The 20,445-nt window shown below is 34.9% G+C and overlaps 3 protein-coding genes across 9 annotated transcripts in view; 1 reads left to right on the top strand and 2 right to left on the bottom strand.

Moving 5' to 3' along the window:
- The window catches only part of LOC101894795 (uncharacterized), a 48,727-nt gene that overhangs the window by 6,906 nt on the left and 21,376 nt on the right, over positions 1-20,445 (bottom strand). The window lies entirely within an intron of this gene.
- LOC131806641 (uncharacterized) lies at positions 1,115-4,376 on the bottom strand. 2 transcript variants are annotated; one of them, XM_059131136.1, is made up of 5 exons: positions 3,995-4,376; positions 1,894-1,979; positions 1,591-1,823; positions 1,358-1,511; positions 1,115-1,286 (listed from the first exon to the last, which is right to left on the bottom strand). In XM_059131136.1, the coding sequence occupies exons 2-5, from the start codon at positions 1,973-1,975 to the stop codon at positions 1,171-1,173; spliced, it is 585 nt and encodes a 194-aa protein (XP_058987119.1). In that variant the 5' UTR covers positions 1,976-1,979; positions 3,995-4,376; the 3' UTR covers positions 1,115-1,170. The 2 variants fall into 2 exon arrangements, with proteins under 2 accessions (XP_058987119.1, XP_058987120.1); XM_059131137.1 differs by having other exon boundaries at positions 4,055-4,376.
- Positions 10,482-16,036, top strand: LOC131806640 (uncharacterized). Of its 3 annotated transcripts, none has more exons than XM_059131133.1 (7): positions 10,482-11,021; positions 11,168-11,429; positions 12,205-12,425; positions 12,517-12,840; positions 12,925-13,058; positions 13,133-13,381; positions 13,483-16,036. In XM_059131133.1, the coding sequence occupies exons 1-7, from the start codon at positions 10,796-10,798 to the stop codon at positions 15,931-15,933; spliced, it is 3,867 nt and encodes a 1,288-aa protein (XP_058987116.1). In that variant the 5' UTR covers positions 10,482-10,795; the 3' UTR covers positions 15,934-16,036. The 3 variants fall into 3 exon arrangements, with proteins under 3 accessions (XP_058987116.1, XP_058987118.1, XP_058987117.1); XM_059131135.1 differs by having other exon boundaries at positions 10,742-11,021; positions 15,173-16,036; XM_059131134.1 differs by having other exon boundaries at positions 10,742-11,021; positions 13,133-16,036.

Raw genomic sequence — 20,445 nt, 5'->3', positions numbered from 1 at the left:
CCGCGCTGCTGCTGCTGCTGTTGAGGCGAACAGGCGAATGGTTTTCCCACAACAGCCAGCCAGTTACACATATATTTGTTTGTTTTCGTCGACTCAAGTATTTTGACCTCCCGCCTTCCCAAAAGTACTTTAACCCAAATTTACGCGCACACAAAATCGTAAACGTTGCCATAGCATCATGGACCGACCAACCAGCCGTCCATCTTCCATGATTGGAGATTGAGCAGAACATTTTGCTTTCATTTCGATATTAAATGTTTGGTTTCTTTTTATTCCAGAGGAGGTATGTTTGTAATGACGATTCTGCGAATACTTCAAAGATGCTCTCGTCGATGTTCGCTTCATTGCTACACACACGCACACTCACACACATACACGCACATTGGTAAGAATTCCAGAATACTTCTTTCAGACCAGATGAAAGGAAAATCTCCCACTGATACAACGGACAGGAATGCATTGGTTGCCGGGTCTGAGTGGACTAAAAATAGCTTTCCTCGGAAGATCAATGCGGTTATGGTAACGAGATGCAGGCATGACAGTTCTGGGATGAATGTGAAATTATGTCGTGGCATTGTGATCGTCGACGCTACACCATCCTCGGGCATGGTGTGGCAACTGGAAATGGGCACATGTGAGTGTGTGAGAGCCGTACATACCCAGTAAAAAATTGGATCATCCAACGATTAATCGTAGGACGCTCCTTTTCGAGCAATGGAGTACTCCTTAAATCTCCGACTCTCTTGCATTTTATACTCTTTTTTAACATTGCATGTCCTAGGAGGCGAGCACTCCTTTTGAGCTCCCATTGGATGACAGACGGAGTACTCGTTTTCATCTCGGAAAGGAGGACAAAGGGAGTAATCTTTGTTATCTCCTGAAAGAGCATAGACGGAGTACTCGTTTTCATATCGGAAAGGAGGACAAAGGGAGTAATCTTTGTTATCTCCTGAAAAAGCATATAGGGAGTACTCCTTTTGATCTCGGAAAGGAGAATCAAGGGAGTAATCTTTGTTATCTCCTGAAAGAGTAAAAGAAAGTAAAGAAGTAAAAGAAAAGAGTAAAATAAAGAATATATATTTTATCATTTATTTTTAACGAAAAAAAAACAAATAATTCATTTTTGTACTATAATTTCTTATAATTAAAAAAACATATTAAATACTTTATTTATTTAGATTTTAGGCTGTAGGTTTGCCGGTAAAATGTTGCCTTACATTTGCGAAAGGCCAACTTAAAAGATTTTTCAAATTCAGGATAAGTTTCGTAGGTGTCTCTGAGTGATTCTGCAAAAATAAAGGAAAAATAAACATCATGTACATATTATTTAAAACACGTTATAAAATCAAGCTATTACCGAAATAAAAAAAGTTAAACAACCGATATTTGTTTATGGCTGTCTTATTTTTAGCTCCATCCCAATTTACCCGAAGCAAAATATTGTCACCAATCATTGCATGTAACGCCTTTTCTATTTTGTCTTTGCCAAATTTTAGTTTCATATATGATATCTGAAAATAATTAAAGATAAATATAATTAGCTTTTAGTACCAAATTCACTTAAATTATGCATTAAAAACTCTGGCTTACCACTTCTGATTCAGGCTCGTTATTAACTAATTGTTCTGCCGAATTTAATTCCTCTAGTGAATTTATTGGAAAAATTTTGAGATCCTTGCTAGTTGGGCGTATGTGTTTAACGACCTGTTCTAACAAAATTGTCTGTTTACACATAATTTTCTTTAAAGCTTCGACTTCAGTTTGAAGGAGATCAATTTTGTTTTCCAATTTTTTATTGGTGTTTTTTGTTTCATTGTTTGTTTCTAGAAATGAACATAAAATCAAATAATTACTATGATAAAAAATATAAAAAGAGCTATGAGTTAACATTACCTGCGACATTATTCGGTGTGCTTTGTACAGTTTCATCCGTAAAAACTGATTGAGTTTGGAATATGTTCGCATTAAAATTCATGGTTCTTAAGGTAGAAAAATAGTTTGAAATATAGTTTAAATATTAGTATTTACTAAATTTGACAGTGGTGTAGAATAGGAATAAATACAAAATATTCCCCATCAGGTACGCAAAATATCTTGCAATATATGTCACGCATGTTAATTTTCTCTCGGTGGATATTTAGTGTTTTCGCCTTACAAATTCCTAAACACTTTTTAGAGTCCACTGGGTACTGAAACAAGCTTACTGCATCTGTAAATGCGTTACCGACTACGTATTCTTCGCCGCTATCTACCAAGAAACCATATACTTTAATTGGAACCATACTCATAGTGAAGCAAAAATTGTCAGGAGATTTTCCGGATAAGAAATATGTGTCGAACTTGTATCTCATAAACAAGTTGTTTCTGTGTTTTTGCCCAAGTGGTAAGAATTTAGGATCATTTGTTTTCAAAAGCAAATGCCGCTCCATGCATCGATTATTTAGCTGTTGGCTAATGTATGATGGTTTCCGACAATCTTTTTTTAAGGTTTGCAAAAAGTTCTCATATTTATATGATGAAAAATTTTCTACATTTCCAAAGTTTTCCACGCATTTCGCCAAATGTAGTAAATTGTGCACGTTATAACTGATCTTATCACTTCCATATATCAAGGCAAAATCGGCAACAAAAGCTTCCATTAGTTGTTGAACGCATTGCAAATTCTTATGACAATTTGAAGGACACGAAACCATCCGATATGCTGTATGTAATAGTAAAAAGTGTGTATATAAATCCTCATGCAATATGTTTTTAAAAATAATTATTCCCGTGTAAAGCACAACTTGCCGGAATTCCTTTGCCTTCCACCTGCATACCTCGTCAAATAGTCTACCTTTTCGAGCAAACTCCTTTGGGGTATACTTCGCAATATACAATATTTTGCGATTTAATTCATTTATTTCCGCTACATTTAACTTTGATTTTGTATGCTTGTTTTGTAAAATTAAACGCAACATCTTTTTAAACACTCCAAGGTCAATCAAATGCATAGTGTCAAGCGGAAATTGTGTGACCATCTTAATGTTGCATAATTCCAAAGGGTGAGTTTCGCTACGAAATTGCTGTATGTGATATGCTTGACTTTTTCGTGCTAGGAAAGCTTCATCAGTCCTGGCATTTCCGGGTACTATAGCATAATTTAGTCTCTTATTTTTATATGAAGCTTCTTGCTCACATTTCGAACATCCTTGCGCAGAAGTGTGTCCCACTGTACCGGTTAAAAAAGCCCTTGCAGGTGTGTCACAAACAAAAAGTCTAATTTTGGGTGTAAAGTATTTATCACCAATTTTAAAACCTTCATTTTTCAAATAGATGTATTCCTCCACAAATCTTTTTAAGAAATCCTTTACATCCGGAGGTTTTGATTTACCAATATAAGTAGCAATTAAAAATGGTTGTGAGTTTTTGAACTCTGAGAAAGAACATAAGATTGGCCATAATGACGTTGATGAGCTTTTATAAAGCGGCATTCCATCCACAAATACATCAAGAAGTAATTCGGACTTTGCATTCAACAGCAAGTATTGGCCATGCATCATCAGCGCTTTTTCTAATCCAAAATGAAAATATTCACCTGGTGGCATTTGTGATATTGACGGGCTCTCATTAGGGCAATAAGAGTTTTCTGCATATAACGCTTTCAACAATGTTTCCTTGCATAGTGCAACATTAATACCTTCACTTTTTAAAATGCTAAGAAGCGAATTACAGCATTCGTTGGAAACGCGATTATTTATTACCCACGAAGCAAGCTTCCGATCAATACAATCTTTTTTTTCACTGCTGAAACTCGTATCATTTGGATTCATTTCGTCATGAATATTAAAGTTTTCCGATTGGCTACCCTCATTTGATGACTGATTAATTTCTATAGGTGCCGAAAGTTCCTGATCAGTAAGAGTCTGCCGAGTACAATTTGAGAAATTTTCAATTTCTTTTTTTACAAGCCGTCTAAGATGACGTTTAGAAACAAAATTATCACACATTATTTTACCAATTGATTTTTTTAATTACACTTTTTTAATTTTTTTAATTACACTTTATTTACACTTACAACACGTGTTTCACTTCAGACGGACACAAGAAAACTGAGCAAATGGACGGACAACCATAAAGAAATAATCGAACATGACGAAAGCAACAGTTAAACAACAGTTACATCAAACAAAAAAAAACATGCCAAAAATGCTTTGATGCATCCCTTATTGATCCATTTGGAGCATAAGGCGAGACATCAATTTTTTTCCAACTTCGTGGAATTTTTTGGCAAAACAAAATTCATACATTGCTCGCTTATTACTCCAAATGGATGAAGAAATCATTACTCCTCTATTGCTCGGTTGAGGATTACTCCAAATATTTTTTACTGGGTAGTTCCTGTTGCATGTCGATGGGGGCACGTGTATATCGAATCGGATCGCCACTCGTTCCCTAACTTGCACTCCTTCCTAGATGCACAACAAAGAACTTTGTTTCATTATTAATTGAACAAGAGCGAATGAGTGTGCCGATCGGGCCAAATGTGTGTGTGTGTGTGCGGAGAGTGTGGGCAATTGCAATTTAACATGCACCGCCACACCATTCGATTACTTTGAACTTTGGAATGCCAACAAGACCACCACCCTCCGCATCCGCCCAGACCGCCAACGGCAGGCACCACTTTGCCATTGAAGATGGATACAACTGGCGCCTCTTAGACACGATCCATAATCCAGTGTTACAAGCCAAGCACAACAACAACATTCAGCCAAAGTTAACAAAACCAGCAAAGACAACAACAACAACTGCTATCAGCGAAATCAAGAAAGAGAGTACGGCCAGTATGTGTGGGTTGCCAGGGGAAGAATAACTTAAAAGGCAACTTTTGTTTTTATTGTTTTGTTAAGACAAAAACAATATAAATAAAGCAACACAAACAACAACAACAACAACAACAACAGCTAAAGCAGATGCCTTTGAATCGGCGATCGGGAAGCATATGCATACATATGCTTTGTTTTCAGGTTTTTTGTTTTCTTCATTGGCACGGTGCAAAGCCATAGTTATCTGCCCGCCACCGACGGAGTGCACGGTGCGCATGCGATGATTAAAGCCTTTGGAATGCACCTATAAATTGTTGTGATTTATTCACTCACAAAGAAACGAACATCTTGGCTGACATTGTGGCTTATGAGCGATTGCATGTGGCAACAATGGTCCCCAGAATGGAAATTTGCATTCTTTGTGCTACGGAGAATATTCAAAGTTTCGACTGAACAATTCTAATAGTTCGAATATGGTTAAGCTTAAACGGGTTAAATGAGCAGAGGGTAGTAAATGTGTCAGATTGTCGATACATTTCAACTATGTGTGGTAAATGCCATGTCTTCTCCAAAAATCCAGTAAAGGAGGACGAATTTTGTGACAGAGTAAACAGCTACAGAAAGGAGTTTTTCATATTCTGCAAGATGGAAAACATATCGAACTGTTTCAAAGTTTTTCTTGGTTTGAAATATTTAGAAATTCACAATACAAGGTTCCAATTATTGGTTATATATAAATAAAACCAGTTGGAAAATATCAGTCCAGTTTGCCTACAGAGGTATACCCTCAGCCAAGGTTCGATTATTTAAATATATTTTGACTTCTGTTATGATTATTCAAACTGTCAACCCTCTATGGAGTAGGTTACGAAGGAATGTGTCAATATTGACCATTTCGTGTCGCACCTAAATACTTATGACACAAATATTGCGATGTACCCGATTTGGACTAAATTGGCTACTTCCTTCACTTTATATGAAATATATGATAAATTTTAGAGAATGTTGAAATGTGCATGAGATACCAGATATAGTCGACCGAAGTATTCCATTTTCTGAAATTCTGACAGTTTATGCGTATAAAAAAATATTAAAATATTTTAAACACAGAAAAATTGGAACAGTACTTTCTAGCGGACTTGGGTACAAATTGGTATTTGGGGTTTTTTCTGAGCAGGCAGAGGTAACAGCCTTATTAAAAAAATATACAATATCGAATAATTGCCCAAATTTGCAGGCATTGACCTTGTTTTCCGATTGATTTCACTGATATTTGTATTAAATTCAACTTTGTTTTTAGTTAAACTCGTTCTCCCTAATGGTTGGGGAACCATTTTTTTGGCAATGAGGTGTAATGGGGAGTAATATTTTTCATTGACTTAGCTAACAGGAAATATATACAAATATATTAAGAGCCATTGGTAATTAAAAAAAATCGCAGCATCAAAATGGCATCCAGCGAATAAAAAAAGCGAACTGAAGAATACCCTCAAATTAGAATGCTTCAAGTTTTTAGCAACGGAAGTTGTTGCGCTTCCTCTGCCAGCCCATGTTTTGTTTTTTGCATTTGGACACGTTTTCGTTCGTTCATGACATTCGTTCATTTCTGAATATTAAGCAGAAGGCTAAAAACAGCAAACAACGCATGTGTTGCACATCGAATTTAGGAAAAGGAATCCTTTGAAATGTGCGGAGATGCAGCCAAGGGATCCGTCAAGAGTCATTCATATTTGCAGTCAGTGAGCGAACACATGTTTCCAGTTGTCGGTTGTTTTCCATGCAGTTTGTCTGTGTCTTAGATTTCCTTGGGTGTATTCTTCTCCTTCTTCTTCTTGAACGTCTTGGCGTCTTGGTGCTGAAGGCGACGTCTGTAACCCTGAAAAGTTGAATGACTTCTTGAGAAGTGCTCCTCTCTAAGCAAACAGGGACACACAGACGCACTCCCGAGAATCGAGGAGACACCGGGCGTTTTGAGTTTTGTGCAGTGCGCCTTATTTGCATTCATAAATAGTAATTCGTACGAATAAGCAAAGTGATGGCAATCATGAGGGTGGGGAGGGAGGCGTTAGCGGTTGAAGTTATGAAGGAACGTTTATGCAAAAAAAACAAAAACAAAAACTTGGTTATGCATATTACCATCACCATACAGCACCACAACAACTGGCAATTTGAAGTCAGTCAAATGCCCATACACACATACATAAATACGTACATATATAAACACATACATACGTTTTTGTGTGGCGTTGCAGTGTTTTGTGTTCACTCAATTTTGTTTGTTATCTGCTACAATGCATCGAATCTAGGCACAAACTTTTGTGCAGATATACTCGCATTTGAATACATACAGACGCTAAATATCGCCAAAATATTAAAGAAAAACCGCAATTGAGAGATGGTTGCGCATTGGCAGAATTAGAATGTAGGTAACATGGTATATTACCAGTAACGTGTAAACACAAACATTTAAAAATCAATTCAAGCTATAACATGCATCGCAAAATATCACTTCGTTTGAGAAATTTGGAAATAATCTTTTAAGATGGTTATTAGATATATTAAAATATGTAGAAATATGTAAATTTATACATTATTACTTTGATCCTGTCATAAACCATTATGGTTTTGAATTTTCCAGAAAAATCGATTGATGTCTCTGAAAATAAATTTGAAATTTTTAGCGTATAACCACGTTCAACTGTGATACTTCACCTTGTAAATAGGTATCCGTTCTGGTATCAACGATAACATACATAAAGCTCATATTTGGCTGGCTTAAGTCATCGACTGGCTTCTTCGGAAATGAACAAAGGAGCCTAGAGCCATTTCCGAACTAAGTCAAACTAAAACTCCTTTGTTCCTCTACGAAGAAGCCAGCCGATGACTTAAGCCAGCCAAATATGTGCATTTTGTATTCCCACCCTAACTCAGACAAGTTTCGAAGTTTAATAGCTTTTTAAGTTACAAAGAGGATACACATTAAAAATTCTTGCATATAAAAGAACAAAGCTAAAGGGGACAGGTTTCCGTTTATCGATATGGTTCTCGGAATTTCTTGGACCTGGGTCTCTATCTAAAATTTTTGTTTAATAATCTCGAAATATATCTATTTGGTTAGAATTCACATTTCACAACACAAAATTCGAAATTCGTTGTTGGATGAGCTGGTTATATATTTTCAGATGAGCTGGTTATATATTTTTTAAAGAAGCAGGTTGAGATTTAACCAGATTGTTTGTTTCCCTACCTGGGACTGCGTGGTGTTTTTATGCCCTACCCAAAATAGAAGGAAGCGAGATAGACTCATAGTTACTTTCGAGGATCTTCATAGAATCACTTTCTGTGTCGATTTATGCATGCCAGTACGTCCGGCTATCTATGTATTTTTGAAAACTAAATGTAGGTCGCATTTATTATACGATTGATATGAAATTTTTAAACAATATTTGTTTGACCGAAGGATGAACCCTATTTAAATTTAGATGTAGCTCCAATACATATCTTCAACCGATTTCGGGTTAATTGTGCACCAAATCAGTTCAATATCAGTTCAAATATCTTAAATGTTGACACATTCGGCCGTATTCAGTCTAGAAGCAAGTACTTCAAACTTGGTGAAAATCGTTTCAGGTATAGCTATGGCTCCCATATACATCTTTCATCCGATTTGGTGTTTAAGTCCCTCACACGCGTTATATGCACTCCACAACAATTATATTTGATACCTAGCTTTGCCTACTTTGCCAAATGTTATCGAGATCGGTTTAGATTTTTATATACCTTTGGTATACATCTTCATCCGATTTTATGGTTAATGTTCATCATAGCTCAAATTGAACGGATTTTTTCACATTCAACCGAATTTTTCCATTTGGTGAAACTCGATCCAATAAATATTTTTTAATATAATTCTTTTCGAAGTCATATCATCAATGTTATTTGGTACTAGAAGTAAAAAAGCCTCCGTCAGATTTGTTGAAATTCGCTTCAGAGTTGGATATAGTTCCCAAATTGTGACTATTCTATAGTCCTGATACGCATTCAAATAAGGTTCATAGTTGGTATGATCTTCTTTACATAAATTCCCAATATAAACTTTTTTTACGGGAGCTATACTAACGCCCGACTTTTGACCTTTTCTTACTGGTTTGGTGTATAGAGCTTGCATCGCCTTTCTTACAAAGTATCATATACTTTTCCAATTTCTTAGATATCATAAATGCAAAATCGATTATCGTAATAAAAAGTTGTACATTCTTGCTGTTGTGGAGCAGAGCATAAACAGGTTGTTTTGGAGTTTTTTTTTGGAATTGTGTTTATTTTTTAATGAGCGAAACTTGAATTGAAATTTAAACCTCCATACATTTAAATCTTCGTAATCACAGCCATATTTGGAAAATTTTTAACTCCAACTTCAAAAGGTTAGCTATGAAGCCTTACCCCCAACCGATGTTCCTAAATGTATCTAAATACTCAATCTTAATTAGTTTAGTTCCCCCAAATTTCATATGAGTTCCATGAAAATAAAATCATCGAATCTTTACATATCGTTTTCTGCAATTCCATGCGGATACATTCCCCCATTGACAAGGACCCCGAAATATGCGTGTCTATTGCATGTTGCCCATACGTGTGCACATGCTGAAATGTAGGCGTCCATACGTTATCGCCCACCTTCGAAAAAAATCACTTAAAGCCTGCAACGGCATTTGCTGCATGCAACACCACTCTGGATGCACTGTACTTGCGACGTCTACAATGTCTACACGCAGAAAAATATATGTTAGAAATATGTTTGGATCCAAACATATATTTGTTTGGGACTGGTTGCAAACAAATATATTTTTGGATGCAAACATAATTTGTTTCGGTGCAAACAAATATTTGTTTGCAACATTTTGTAACATAACTCAATTTTATTTGTTGGGTACCAACATATTTTATATGTTAGAACATATTTTTTTATGGGTGCGGAGAGGATTTTTTTCAAAGAGCTAAACAACAGAGCTCTCGATTACTTTTGAATTGGTGTTATAGGTGACTTAAAAGAAGACAGGAGGGTGAGAAGTCTGTTTTTGCGTTGATGATGTGTTGGCTTGGTTGGCCGCACAACAAAGCAGAACCGAAACATTTTTTGCTCTCTTCCAAATATAACTGTAAATAGAAGTTGTATGTATGCATGAACATTAGTAAGAAGTAACGTCTCAGCAACAACTAGAAAATACACACCGCACAACAACAACAACGAAAAAACTTTTTGCATGTTTTTTCGTTGCTGTTGTGCGGTGTGAATTTTCTAGTTGTTGCTGAGACGTTACTTCTTACTAATGTTCATGCATACATACATACATGCGTTTTTCGCATTAACACCGACATATATACAGAGGAGTCAATTTTTTTGTGTGTTGTTGTTGTAACGTTTTCTTTCTCAAGTAGGCATTTTTTGGTGCATGGACAATAAAAAAGAAATAAACGTCTCAGCAACAGTTTCCATCCCTCTTGCCGCGCACACACCACACATAGTTCCATCAGCAATCGGCAGTGTTTGCTTGGTGAGAACAAAAGAGCGTAACATTGGCGCGTATCTCAACTTGAGTGTCTCAACTTGAGACACGCGCCAATGTTACGCTCTTTTGCTCTCACCAAGCAAACACTGTCGATCGCTGCTGTAACTATGTGTGGTGTGTGCGCGGCAAGAGGGATGGAAACTGTTGCTGAGACGTTTATTTCTTTTCTATTGTCCATGCACCAAAAAATGCCAACAACAACACACAAAGAGCTGTTTGGATGTTTTTTTGTTGCTGAGACGTTGCTTCTTACTAATGTTCATGCATACATACATACATGCGTTTTTCGCATACACACCGATTTGCTTGATGAGAACAAAAGAGCGTAACATTTGCGCGTGTCTCATGTTGGCATTCTGGTTGTGTTCTTTTTTATTCTTTTTATTTGTTTTGTGCCTTCGCGTCGTGTCACAAGTGTTGTAATAAATGTTGATACCAACTGTTTTGTGGGAAGACAAATTATTTGTCGAAGCGCCGGAGCCTTTAAATCTACAAAGCTTTATAAAAGCAGCCAAATTAGAGTTAAAAATTGATGCCTCAAGAAAAATAACAGCCTTAGTGTTTGGTGCAACCATTAAAGAAGACCAGTTTGAAAAAGTAATTCATCAATATATGTCAACACCTACTTTTCATATTGAGTTGCAATTTGGAGGTAAGTACACTGGATTTACAGCCTGTTTCTTTATGTCGGAACAAAAAAAATTTCGTTTCAAAATAAAGAAACAGGCTGTTAATATTTTTTTCTTTTTTTAAATAATATATTTCTTTTTTTAAATAATATATTTAATTTTCATTTAGACTCCGTTCGATCAGTGGCATCAGCATCGACAGTTAGTGGCACTCTATCGGAGTGTGAATCCGTAGGTGGTTTTGGGGATCTTACCCCAAAAACAAATGTTATTTCAACTTTAAAGACTGACATAGAGTCCATCAAGTCAATTCCGGCTGTCAACAAAATATGGAGAATTTTTATTGCCGAAAAACGCCTGCAAAATAAAGATAGGGTGAATATTTCGAAGGCCCTTATTGACGAATGTCTAAAAGAAGACCCTAACAGATTGTAAGTATTTTACTTTATTGAAAAAATAGTGATTTTAATAAAAGGAAAAATAATAAATTAATAAATAAAAATAATAACAAATATTAAGAATAATATTAATAATAATAAATTAAAAAAATAATATAAAATAAAAATTTTATGAAAACTGGCACGATATAAATTATAAACTTATTAACAAATGTTTATTTTATTTTATCAATAACAACAATATATTATTTATAAAAATTAAAACATAATAAATTAATATTAGAAACATAAGAATAATTTTAAGCATAATAAAAATTGTAATAATTAATATAATATTAATATCAGTAATAAAAAATTGTTAAAAATAATAATATTAAAACAAAAATTCTACTTATAAAAATATTAAAGAAAATAAAAAACTATGTTTCATTATAAATTATTTATTTTCTTTAATATTTTTATAATTAGAATTTTTATTTTAATATTATTATTTTTAACATTTTTTTATTACTGATATTAATATTATATTAATTATTACAATTTTTATTATGCTTAAAATTATTCTTATGTTTCTAATATTAATTTATTATGTTTTAATTTTTATAAATAATATATTGTTGTTATTGATAAAATAAAAATGTGTTAATAATTTAATATTAATTATTAATATCAATATTTTTATTGATTTTAATCAGTTTTATTATTATTTTTTTTAGTATTTGCAAAAGTTTTATATTTTTTTGCTTTTATTATTTTTTAATACTTCAATAATTATTGTTATTTATTTATTAAAAAAAATATCTTTCAGACTTAAACGTGAAGATTTTGAAGTTCTGGCCGAATCGATTGTCCACATTTTTTATACCGAATTAGCTTCTGCATACTTCCTCCCCTCGGAGAAAGGCTGTATTGCTAGAGGAAAGTTGTGGAGTGCGTACAATAACAAAAGGACATCTTTACGTTCTGATGGAATAATAAGTCGAAGGCCTCGCAAGGACCTTAAGCGTAAAGCAAATGTGTCTCTCCCATGTAAGTTATTGGTTTATAGGCTACACCACTATGTGGTAAAGGATATTAGTAATTTATAACACCTTGAAATTAAAAATGATTTTTTTTTCAGCTGAAGCAGAAAGTATTGAGTACCTTACTGAGAATACCTCGGATTTATCTACAATTATTTTAAAGTGGCAGGAAACTCATGCTTATCGCCGAAACGAATTAAAAGGAAATATTTCCACATTTGAATATATCTCAAAGTACCCTGTGCTACAGGGTAACAATGGAATCAAGCTAACCACTTTGGACGTGAAATTATTGTATTCAGCAACAGAACCTGTTGAAAATTGGTTGATGATATATTCAAATGTTTTGAATCACGCACGTACTCTTCGGGACAAAGCAGTCTGCAACTTACTTACGAAAATCGATACATCCACTGAAGAACGTAAGTGTTAAAATTATAAAGCATTAATTAGTAAAACAAATATTTTATTTGGATCACGTCATAAATACAATATTTATTTTTTAGGATTGAGAGCACAATTGACCCTTCTTTTAATACCATACATCTTACCACACAGTGGAAAAAGACACGAAACGCATGAAAAGAAAGGTAGAGCCACTAAATTTGAAATTCAGGAGCGTTTTATTAAGGAATATGAGGTAAGCTATTTTAAAATATGTTAATATACAAATATTTATTACCCAAAATAATCAAATTTTATTTTAATTTACAGTCAATTGTGCAATTGAAAGAGGATTCTATTACGGACTTACAAATTAGATTTGTAAAATTTGGCCATGACATCACTTATGCGCAGTTTAACATCGCAGGTTTCATCTATAAATGCACTGATCTACTTGAAGCTTTAAATATAGGATTCATGTATATTATGGCTTTAGATGTTGCATACCCACCACTGTGCAAACACGTATGGGAATTTATCCAATTATCCATTTTCAACATTAAACTGCCAAACGAAAAGGTAGCTATTATTGAAACCATAATCAAAGACTTATTTTAATAATTTTGTATTTGTATTGTCTTTTATTCATTATTATATTCTTGATTTATTTTAATTTAAAGATCATTTTAAGTTACTTTACGATGACAGTATTAACTTGCCACCTTTGCAAAGCAAATTGTGATATTCTTAAAGATCTCATAAAACACTATAGGAAAAAACACAGAAGTTGCAAATTTTTTGAATGTCTGGTTTGTAGTCGCAAATTCACCAATATAGAATCATTTAGATCCCATTTGAGAAAACATTTATGTGTTGAACTTAGAGAAAGATCAGATGAACATCAGCCTGTAGTTAGTCAAGAACTAGATATTCATCATATTTCAAACGAATATTTGCAAGAATACTCAGAGCCTGTGGATAATGAAGATTTTGAATCTAGCACTTTATTGTCTCTAAAAATAGAACAGATTCGAATGGAATTTCTGAAAGTATTTATTAAAATATACAGTCATAAGACAATTTCACGGAATTCAGCAATAACAAATTCTAAGCAAATAGTGCTGTTTTACAAAAAATACCTTCAGAAAATTCATTTGCAGTTACAGCTTTCAAAATGGGACGACAATGAAAAGAAAACGGAATTAATTTTATCTGTGTGTAATTTAATACAAGCAAGCCAACTAAATTCAGAATACAAAATTATATCAGAACTAAAACGTAGTAAATTATTTTTCGATATTGAATATCATAATATACAAGATGAAATTAATGAATGTATGGACATGGATAATTCAGTTGTTTTAAAAAAAATTAATTATACTGTAGGGATATTTCCTTTAAAAATATTTTTTGGCGTTCTTTTCAATTCTACCCCTTTTCTTCGCGACATTATTTTATATTACCAAAATTTGTTGACACACCAAAATAATGGCACCATAAAAAACTATGTTCAAAGTAATCACTGGAAAAAAATAATATCTAAATATCCAACATCGAAAGAAATATTTTATTTACCTTTGTTTATTTTCAGTGATGACTTTGAACCGAATAATGCTCTAGCTTCGCACGCTGGCATCCAAAAAATTTGTGGTGTGTATGTAAAATTCGCGTGTATGCCAGACCATATGGCTTCGAAATTACAAAATATTTTTACAGGAATGCTTCTCTTTAGTGAAGACAGGAAACAATTTGGAAATTCCCGTGTATTCACACCATTCATAAAATATCTGAACATCCTAGAGAGTGAGGGAATAATTTTAGATTCAGAAATAGAAGGATATAAGGTCGTAAAAATTGTTTCTGTTTTGGTTCTAGGCGATAATTTGGGGTTGAATACTGTTCTCGGATTTTCAGAAAGTTTTCAAAGCAATTTTTTTTGTAGATTTTGCAAAATGAAACGTTGCGATACGCAGACATCTTGTGAAGAAAAACCAAGTTTGTTGCGAAATGACATTAATTATGCTGATGATGTAGAGACATCAGACGCTAGACAGACAGGTATAAAAGAAACATGCGTTTGGAATAAATTAGAACATTTTAATGTACTTAACAACTTTGCCATTGATGTCATGCATGATTTGCTAGAGGGTGTTTGCCATTACGATTTGATATTCATTTTAAATTCATTTATTACAAAATATAAGTTTTTTACTTTAGAACAGTTAAATTATCGCATTTTGGTATTTAATTATGGTCCTAACTGTAAGAATAAGCCACCCATTTTAAATAGTGATGCTCTTCTGAAATTTAAGTTTAAAATGTCTGCATCTGAAATGAAAACATTTTCTTCTAATCTATCTTTAATAATAGGCGACTTAGTCCCAGATTGCGAAGAATGGCACTTGTATTTACTGCTAAGAGAAATTTTAAACATATGTTGTAACTCTGACGTTTTACAAATTAAGTCAAACGTAATACTAACAAACTCGATAACTGAGCACCACAGATTATATTTGAAACTCTCAAATTCAACATTGAAACCTAAATATCATAATTTGACTCACTATGGACGAATTATGGACGAAGTTGGTCCGCTAAAACACTTGTCATCAATTCGATTCGAAGCGTTCCACCAGCCTTTCAAAAACTGTGCAACTTCCACCAATTCTAGAGTTAATTTAATAAAAACATTATTCACAAAATATCAGCTTAACATCGCCAATACTATATTAAACTTTGAAGAGTTTTATACTAACAAAGTTGAAGGAGAGAGAGTTGTAGAATGCGACATAGAAAGTATTGTAAAGAAATTTCATTTACAAAATCCTATTTCAATTATAAACAATCTAACTATTAATGGCATTTACTATAAAAACAAAATGGTTGTACATATCGGATATAGTGAAGACCAGTTGCCGGAATTCGGCCTTATTTTGCATATTTGTAAAGAACCACAACCAATTTTTTGTCTGCAAAGAATATTGAATCATGGATTTGATTCCCATTTTTATGGATTTCGAGTAGAACTCGACGATTTTTTTTTCACACATCCAGTCGATTTATTGTACACAAATGACACATTTTATATATGTTCAAATTTTGAAAATAATTTATTTATAAATTGCCTTTAAAACATATGCTTATAATATGTATATGTTTTTTAATTTTATATTATATATTATAATATGTATGAATTTATTTTATGTTAAATAAAATGTGAATATCAAAAATTGATTTTAAAACTAGTTTGCATTATGGTTGAATTATATCTGCAGTAAGTATACAAATGGACCCAATCATAAATTTATGTTTGCACCCCAATATATATTATGTTTGGACCCAAACATAAATTATATCTAGGTCCAAACACAACTTATGTTTGGACCCAAACATAAGTTCGTTTCCAGTCAAACATACATTATGTTTGGATCTAAACATATATTATGTTTGGACCCAAACATAAATTATATTTAGATCCAAACACAACTTATGGTTGGACCGAAACATAAGTTTGTTTCCAGCCAAACATACATTATGTTTGGATCTAAACATAATTAATGTTTGGGTCCAAACATAAATTATGTTTGCACCCGAACAAAAATTATGTTTGGACCCAAACATTAATTATGTTTGGACCCAAACATTAATTATGTTTGGACCCAAACATTAATTATGTTTGGACCCAAACATTAATTATGTTTGGACCCAAACATTAATTATGTTTGGACCCAAACATTAATTATGTTTGGACCCAAACATAATTTGTTTGCAGCACCCAAACATATGTTATGTTTGGGAATGTTTGCAAACATATATTTGTTTGCTGCAAAATATGTTTGGGACATATGTTAGAGAGGCTTATATTTTTTTGCGTGTAGACTTAATTTTGTGCGCCTGATTGCCTCCCTCCTCTTACGTTTGCGACAAATGCAAATGAAAACAATGAGCCCAAGAACCCAGCTCATGAATGAATAAATGAAACGACAAAACACTTCGCCTAATGGCAAATGGTGCTAAGTAGTCCTTAACAGAGACTCCAACCCACAAACAAAGGTTAAGGGTACAAGGGCTGCCGCACTACCACACTGCCAAATGACCGGTGTACCGTGCACGGTGCACACTCAACATGTAAGGTTTCATTTGGTTCTTTTGCCAATTCGATTCCCATTGCACTGCTTACCTTACAGAGAACACTTTGGAACACGTACAAGTCACCGAAAACCCACAACACTGCCAACGGATTTAATGAGCATCCCACCGACAAGAGTATCGAGCAGGCACAAGATAATTCATGTGGGAGCCCGTCGAAGACGACACAAGTCACTCTTAATTACGAGATGCATCCGAATGCATTCAAGCAGAAATCCAAAGCAAAAACGCTCGCTGCTAATGGGCGACCGAAAACACACAACAGAAATAAAACAACAAGCGGGTACAAGAAATGTGAACGCCACGGGCTCAAGCAATCACCAGTATCGATTTCAGCGGTTGGGTGCTTAGACGAACGGTCGGCCGGCCGGAGATGGATGAATGTCCAACTGTGAACCCTCGAAGCGACACAATGACACAAACGTCCAAAACTGACTGAATGTTGTTGGTTGCTCAACGTCCACCGGTGTGCATTTGCGTGCCGGGTAGCTGTGGCGACGACCAGATTCGATTCGATTGCAAACCGGTACTAACCTTAGCTGATTAACTTCAATGCATTCCAAGCATGGCCCGGCAGTGTTGTGTCACTTTTTTGTTTGTTTGTTTGGTTCGCCTCTCTTTGGCATGCTTCATTTTTATGTTTTTGTTTTGTTTTTGTACGTTTGTTAGCTTGGCCTGGTGATACATTGCCAACCTTAGTTTTCGGAAAAGGGAGAGACTTTTTCTGTGTGACGACGGTCTGCTTAACTAGGGGATGCAACATGCAAAAGTGCCAAAAAGTTCTCTTCAGTGACAGAAAGTTGTAATTTTAAGAGAAATGGCGAGACTGCGTGACACCGCATATCATTGCGATATAATGCTGGAAATTCTCTACCCTTATTTGTGGGGGGATAAATCCAACGACAATGCACATCGTCGGCCGTTTGGCACGAGTAACCCGGAACATCTTTTCGTTTGTGTAAATATGGGTCCCTGCGGCCAACGAATTAGGGCGTATAATGGCTCACTGACACTTATTTCCTTCCTTCGATATAAATAAAATATTAAACGGTGTCAAAGAGCGGTAAATAATGTCAGATAGCTTTGCTTTAATTACTCTTTCGTTGCATTTTAAAATGCGAAGAGATATTGGGTTTTTTGTTCGACAAAAAAGGATTATAAATAAAACGAGAATTGGGTGAACCAGAAGTAATTCGGGGTGTGGATGAATTATGTGCAGCATGAATGCAGTTAACCTTCTTTTCGAAGTAAATAAAAAGAGAATTGTATTCCTAAAATAGAAACCATTAAAAAATGGGGGAGTTGGATAGATTAAAGAAATATAAATGGATTTTTGTAAATTTGATTAAAGGGATGTAAGCGCGATGAATGCAGTACATAAATCATTAGACAATATATTAAGCTTAATATAAACATCAAAAGAAATTTCCAAGGCTGTATCCGTAAACAGGGTGAGATGAAAAAACGGCAACCAACTTTACACTGCTATCATTTCTAAGCCAGTTATTCGTGATGGAATTCAAGCGTGATAGTGTGATTTCTGCCTATCGTTAGGGCACTCCAGCATTTAAATGTGAATAAATCTTTTGTGTCTCGCACCATTCCTCGTTACCGTGCTACTAGAAGTACGACGTCAAGGAAGTGGACGGAAGAAAACAGCAATATCAGCAGAAATGGTTCGAAAAGCTCACGAGTGGCCGAAAAATGGCTCTACAGCTGAACATATCGCTATATTCCATTCGGCAAATATTAAAAAATGAGCTCGGGGTAAAGCCATTGAAATTCCAAAAAGAGCAAGAACTTACGCCTCAACAGGAAGGAAATAGACTCAAAAGAGCTAAAGAGTTGCTTCACTTGGCCGAAAGTGCTGAATTGCCGAATTTGGTTTTCTCCGATGAGAAAACATTCGTTGTCCAGCAGTTTGTAAACAAACCAATTGATCGTCGATCACCTCAAGCAAGCGCTTCTGCGGGAATGGGCAGAGCAACATTCGGGCAGCGTGTGACGATTTCATTGGCCACTTGAATGCCATAATCCGTGCCAAAGGTGACCAATTCGAACTAATCTAAACTTGTTCTAAAATTTGATGCTATTCCGACATTTCTTGCTTTCATTCAATACCATTTAAAAAAATTTAAAATTTTGGCGTTTTTTTATCTCATCTGTCCATGTTACAAATGAGGTGCGGATTCGGTTCGTGGTTCTTGTCCATTATCACACCTAATCTAAGTCTGGCATTAATATTAAAATACCGAACTTTCTTCGTTTTCTACGTGATATACGATTTGTTTTTGAAAATCATGAACTTAAGTAGACGAGGTTCCAAAAAGAGTGGAAAAATATTATATGGACACCGGACTAGCAGAAAAGAATAAACTGAAAAGAATCGCCAAAAAGAACTTTCGCATGCAACGTGTTTTATTCCATCAAAGTGAAGCATTTGATAACGTTTTGGTATGAAACAGTGTCATTTCTACAAATGTGAACGTTAAAGTTCCAAATGTCTGAATTCGAAAGCAATAAAACGTATAGCCTAGACTATTCCTAATGGAACACAATTCGTTCATCAGACGCCCTTAATTCAATACCAAAATGAACGCAAAAAATATTCATAAATAATTTAGAATTTTATTTTCAGCTATGCCTGTGTGGCGTGGTATCGTTCATATCGTATCTCTCTCCTCTATCTGTTCTGGCGTTGTTGGTGTTGCTGTTGGTGCTGTTCTGCGGTTCTTTTGAAAACAATTAAATTGCCTTTTAGCGCAAACAGTGAAAAGTAGAACAATGATATCAAATGAAAGATAACACTGGTTTTCCATTCAAATGGAAATCGACTCGCTGTCTGTGGATATGTGAGCTAGAGAGCGGCGCGCGAGTTAGTGTGTTCGAATGCAGAATGTGCATGCAGTCACTCACTCAATCACCAATCGGGTAATGGTGCATGTTGTTAGTTTGTGGTTGCCCAGACGCATTTCTTCTAATGCAGCAGCCAACATCGGCTGCAACATCAATGACGGCCATAGCGCGATCCACTCGAAATTCGCTGACTGAACGAACAAATTGTATCCAGTGGATAAATTAAGGCTTGAAGAAAGACTGAAAGAAAATAAATGAAAGGCGTAGAAGCGAACAGTCAAATGCTTAAACATACTGCACTCATGCGCGTTGCGGTACGACGTTTGCTCACGCTCGTATCTCATGTGTCACCGACCATGTACTACCGCTCATATGGGAATAGGTATTTGGCTTGGCTTGTTTGTTCCGCGGCTAGTTGATCCGCGATGAGGTTAGTTGTCCAATTTATGGCTTGTACTTGACTTTCACGCGCTCAACTTGTGGCGGTGTCACATTGAGTTTTGGTCGATCACCCTTTTCACCAAAATTTGTTGCTAAGAAGTGCTGTTGTTGTTGTTGTTGTTATTTTTTACATGGATTCTTAATGGAGATGTGCTAGTCGCCGTTTTTTGGTCAAACACACAGACACACGCGAACAC

The sequence above is a fragment of the Musca domestica genome, unplaced genomic scaffold, assembly GCF_030504385.1.
Source record: "Musca domestica strain aabys unplaced genomic scaffold, Musca_domestica.polishedcontigs.V.1.1 8, whole genome shotgun sequence".
In the NCBI taxonomy this organism is placed as follows: domain Eukaryota; kingdom Metazoa; phylum Arthropoda; class Insecta; order Diptera; family Muscidae; genus Musca; species Musca domestica.
The sequence above is the reverse complement of the archived record's forward strand: the minus strand, read 5'-3'. Positions and strand labels throughout refer to the sequence as shown.

Excerpts from the sequence above, each read along its gene's own strand:
- LOC131806640 (XM_059131133.1), top strand. The coding sequence starts at position 10,796 with ATGTTGATACCAACTGTTTTGTGGGAAGACAAATTATTTGTCGAAGCG. Across the intron at positions 12,841-12,924 it reads CGATACATCCACTGAAGAAC|GATTGAGAGCACAATTGACC; the intron begins GTAAGTGTTAAA and ends TTTATTTTTTAG. Across the intron at positions 13,382-13,482 it reads TTAAACTGCCAAACGAAAAG|ATCATTTTAAGTTACTTTAC; the intron begins GTAGCTATTATT and ends TTTAATTTAAAG.
- LOC131806641 (XM_059131136.1), bottom strand. The coding sequence starts at position 1,975 with ATGAATTTTAATGCGAACATATTCCAAACTCAATCAGTTTTTACGGAT. Across the intron at positions 1,824-1,893 it reads CACACCGAATAATGTCGCAG|AAACAAACAATGAAACAAAA; the intron begins GTAATGTTAACT and ends GTTCATTTCTAG. Across the intron at positions 1,287-1,357 it reads GTTTAACTTTTTTTATTTCG|AATCACTCAGAGACACCTAC; the intron begins GTAATAGCTTGA and ends TTATTTTTGCAG.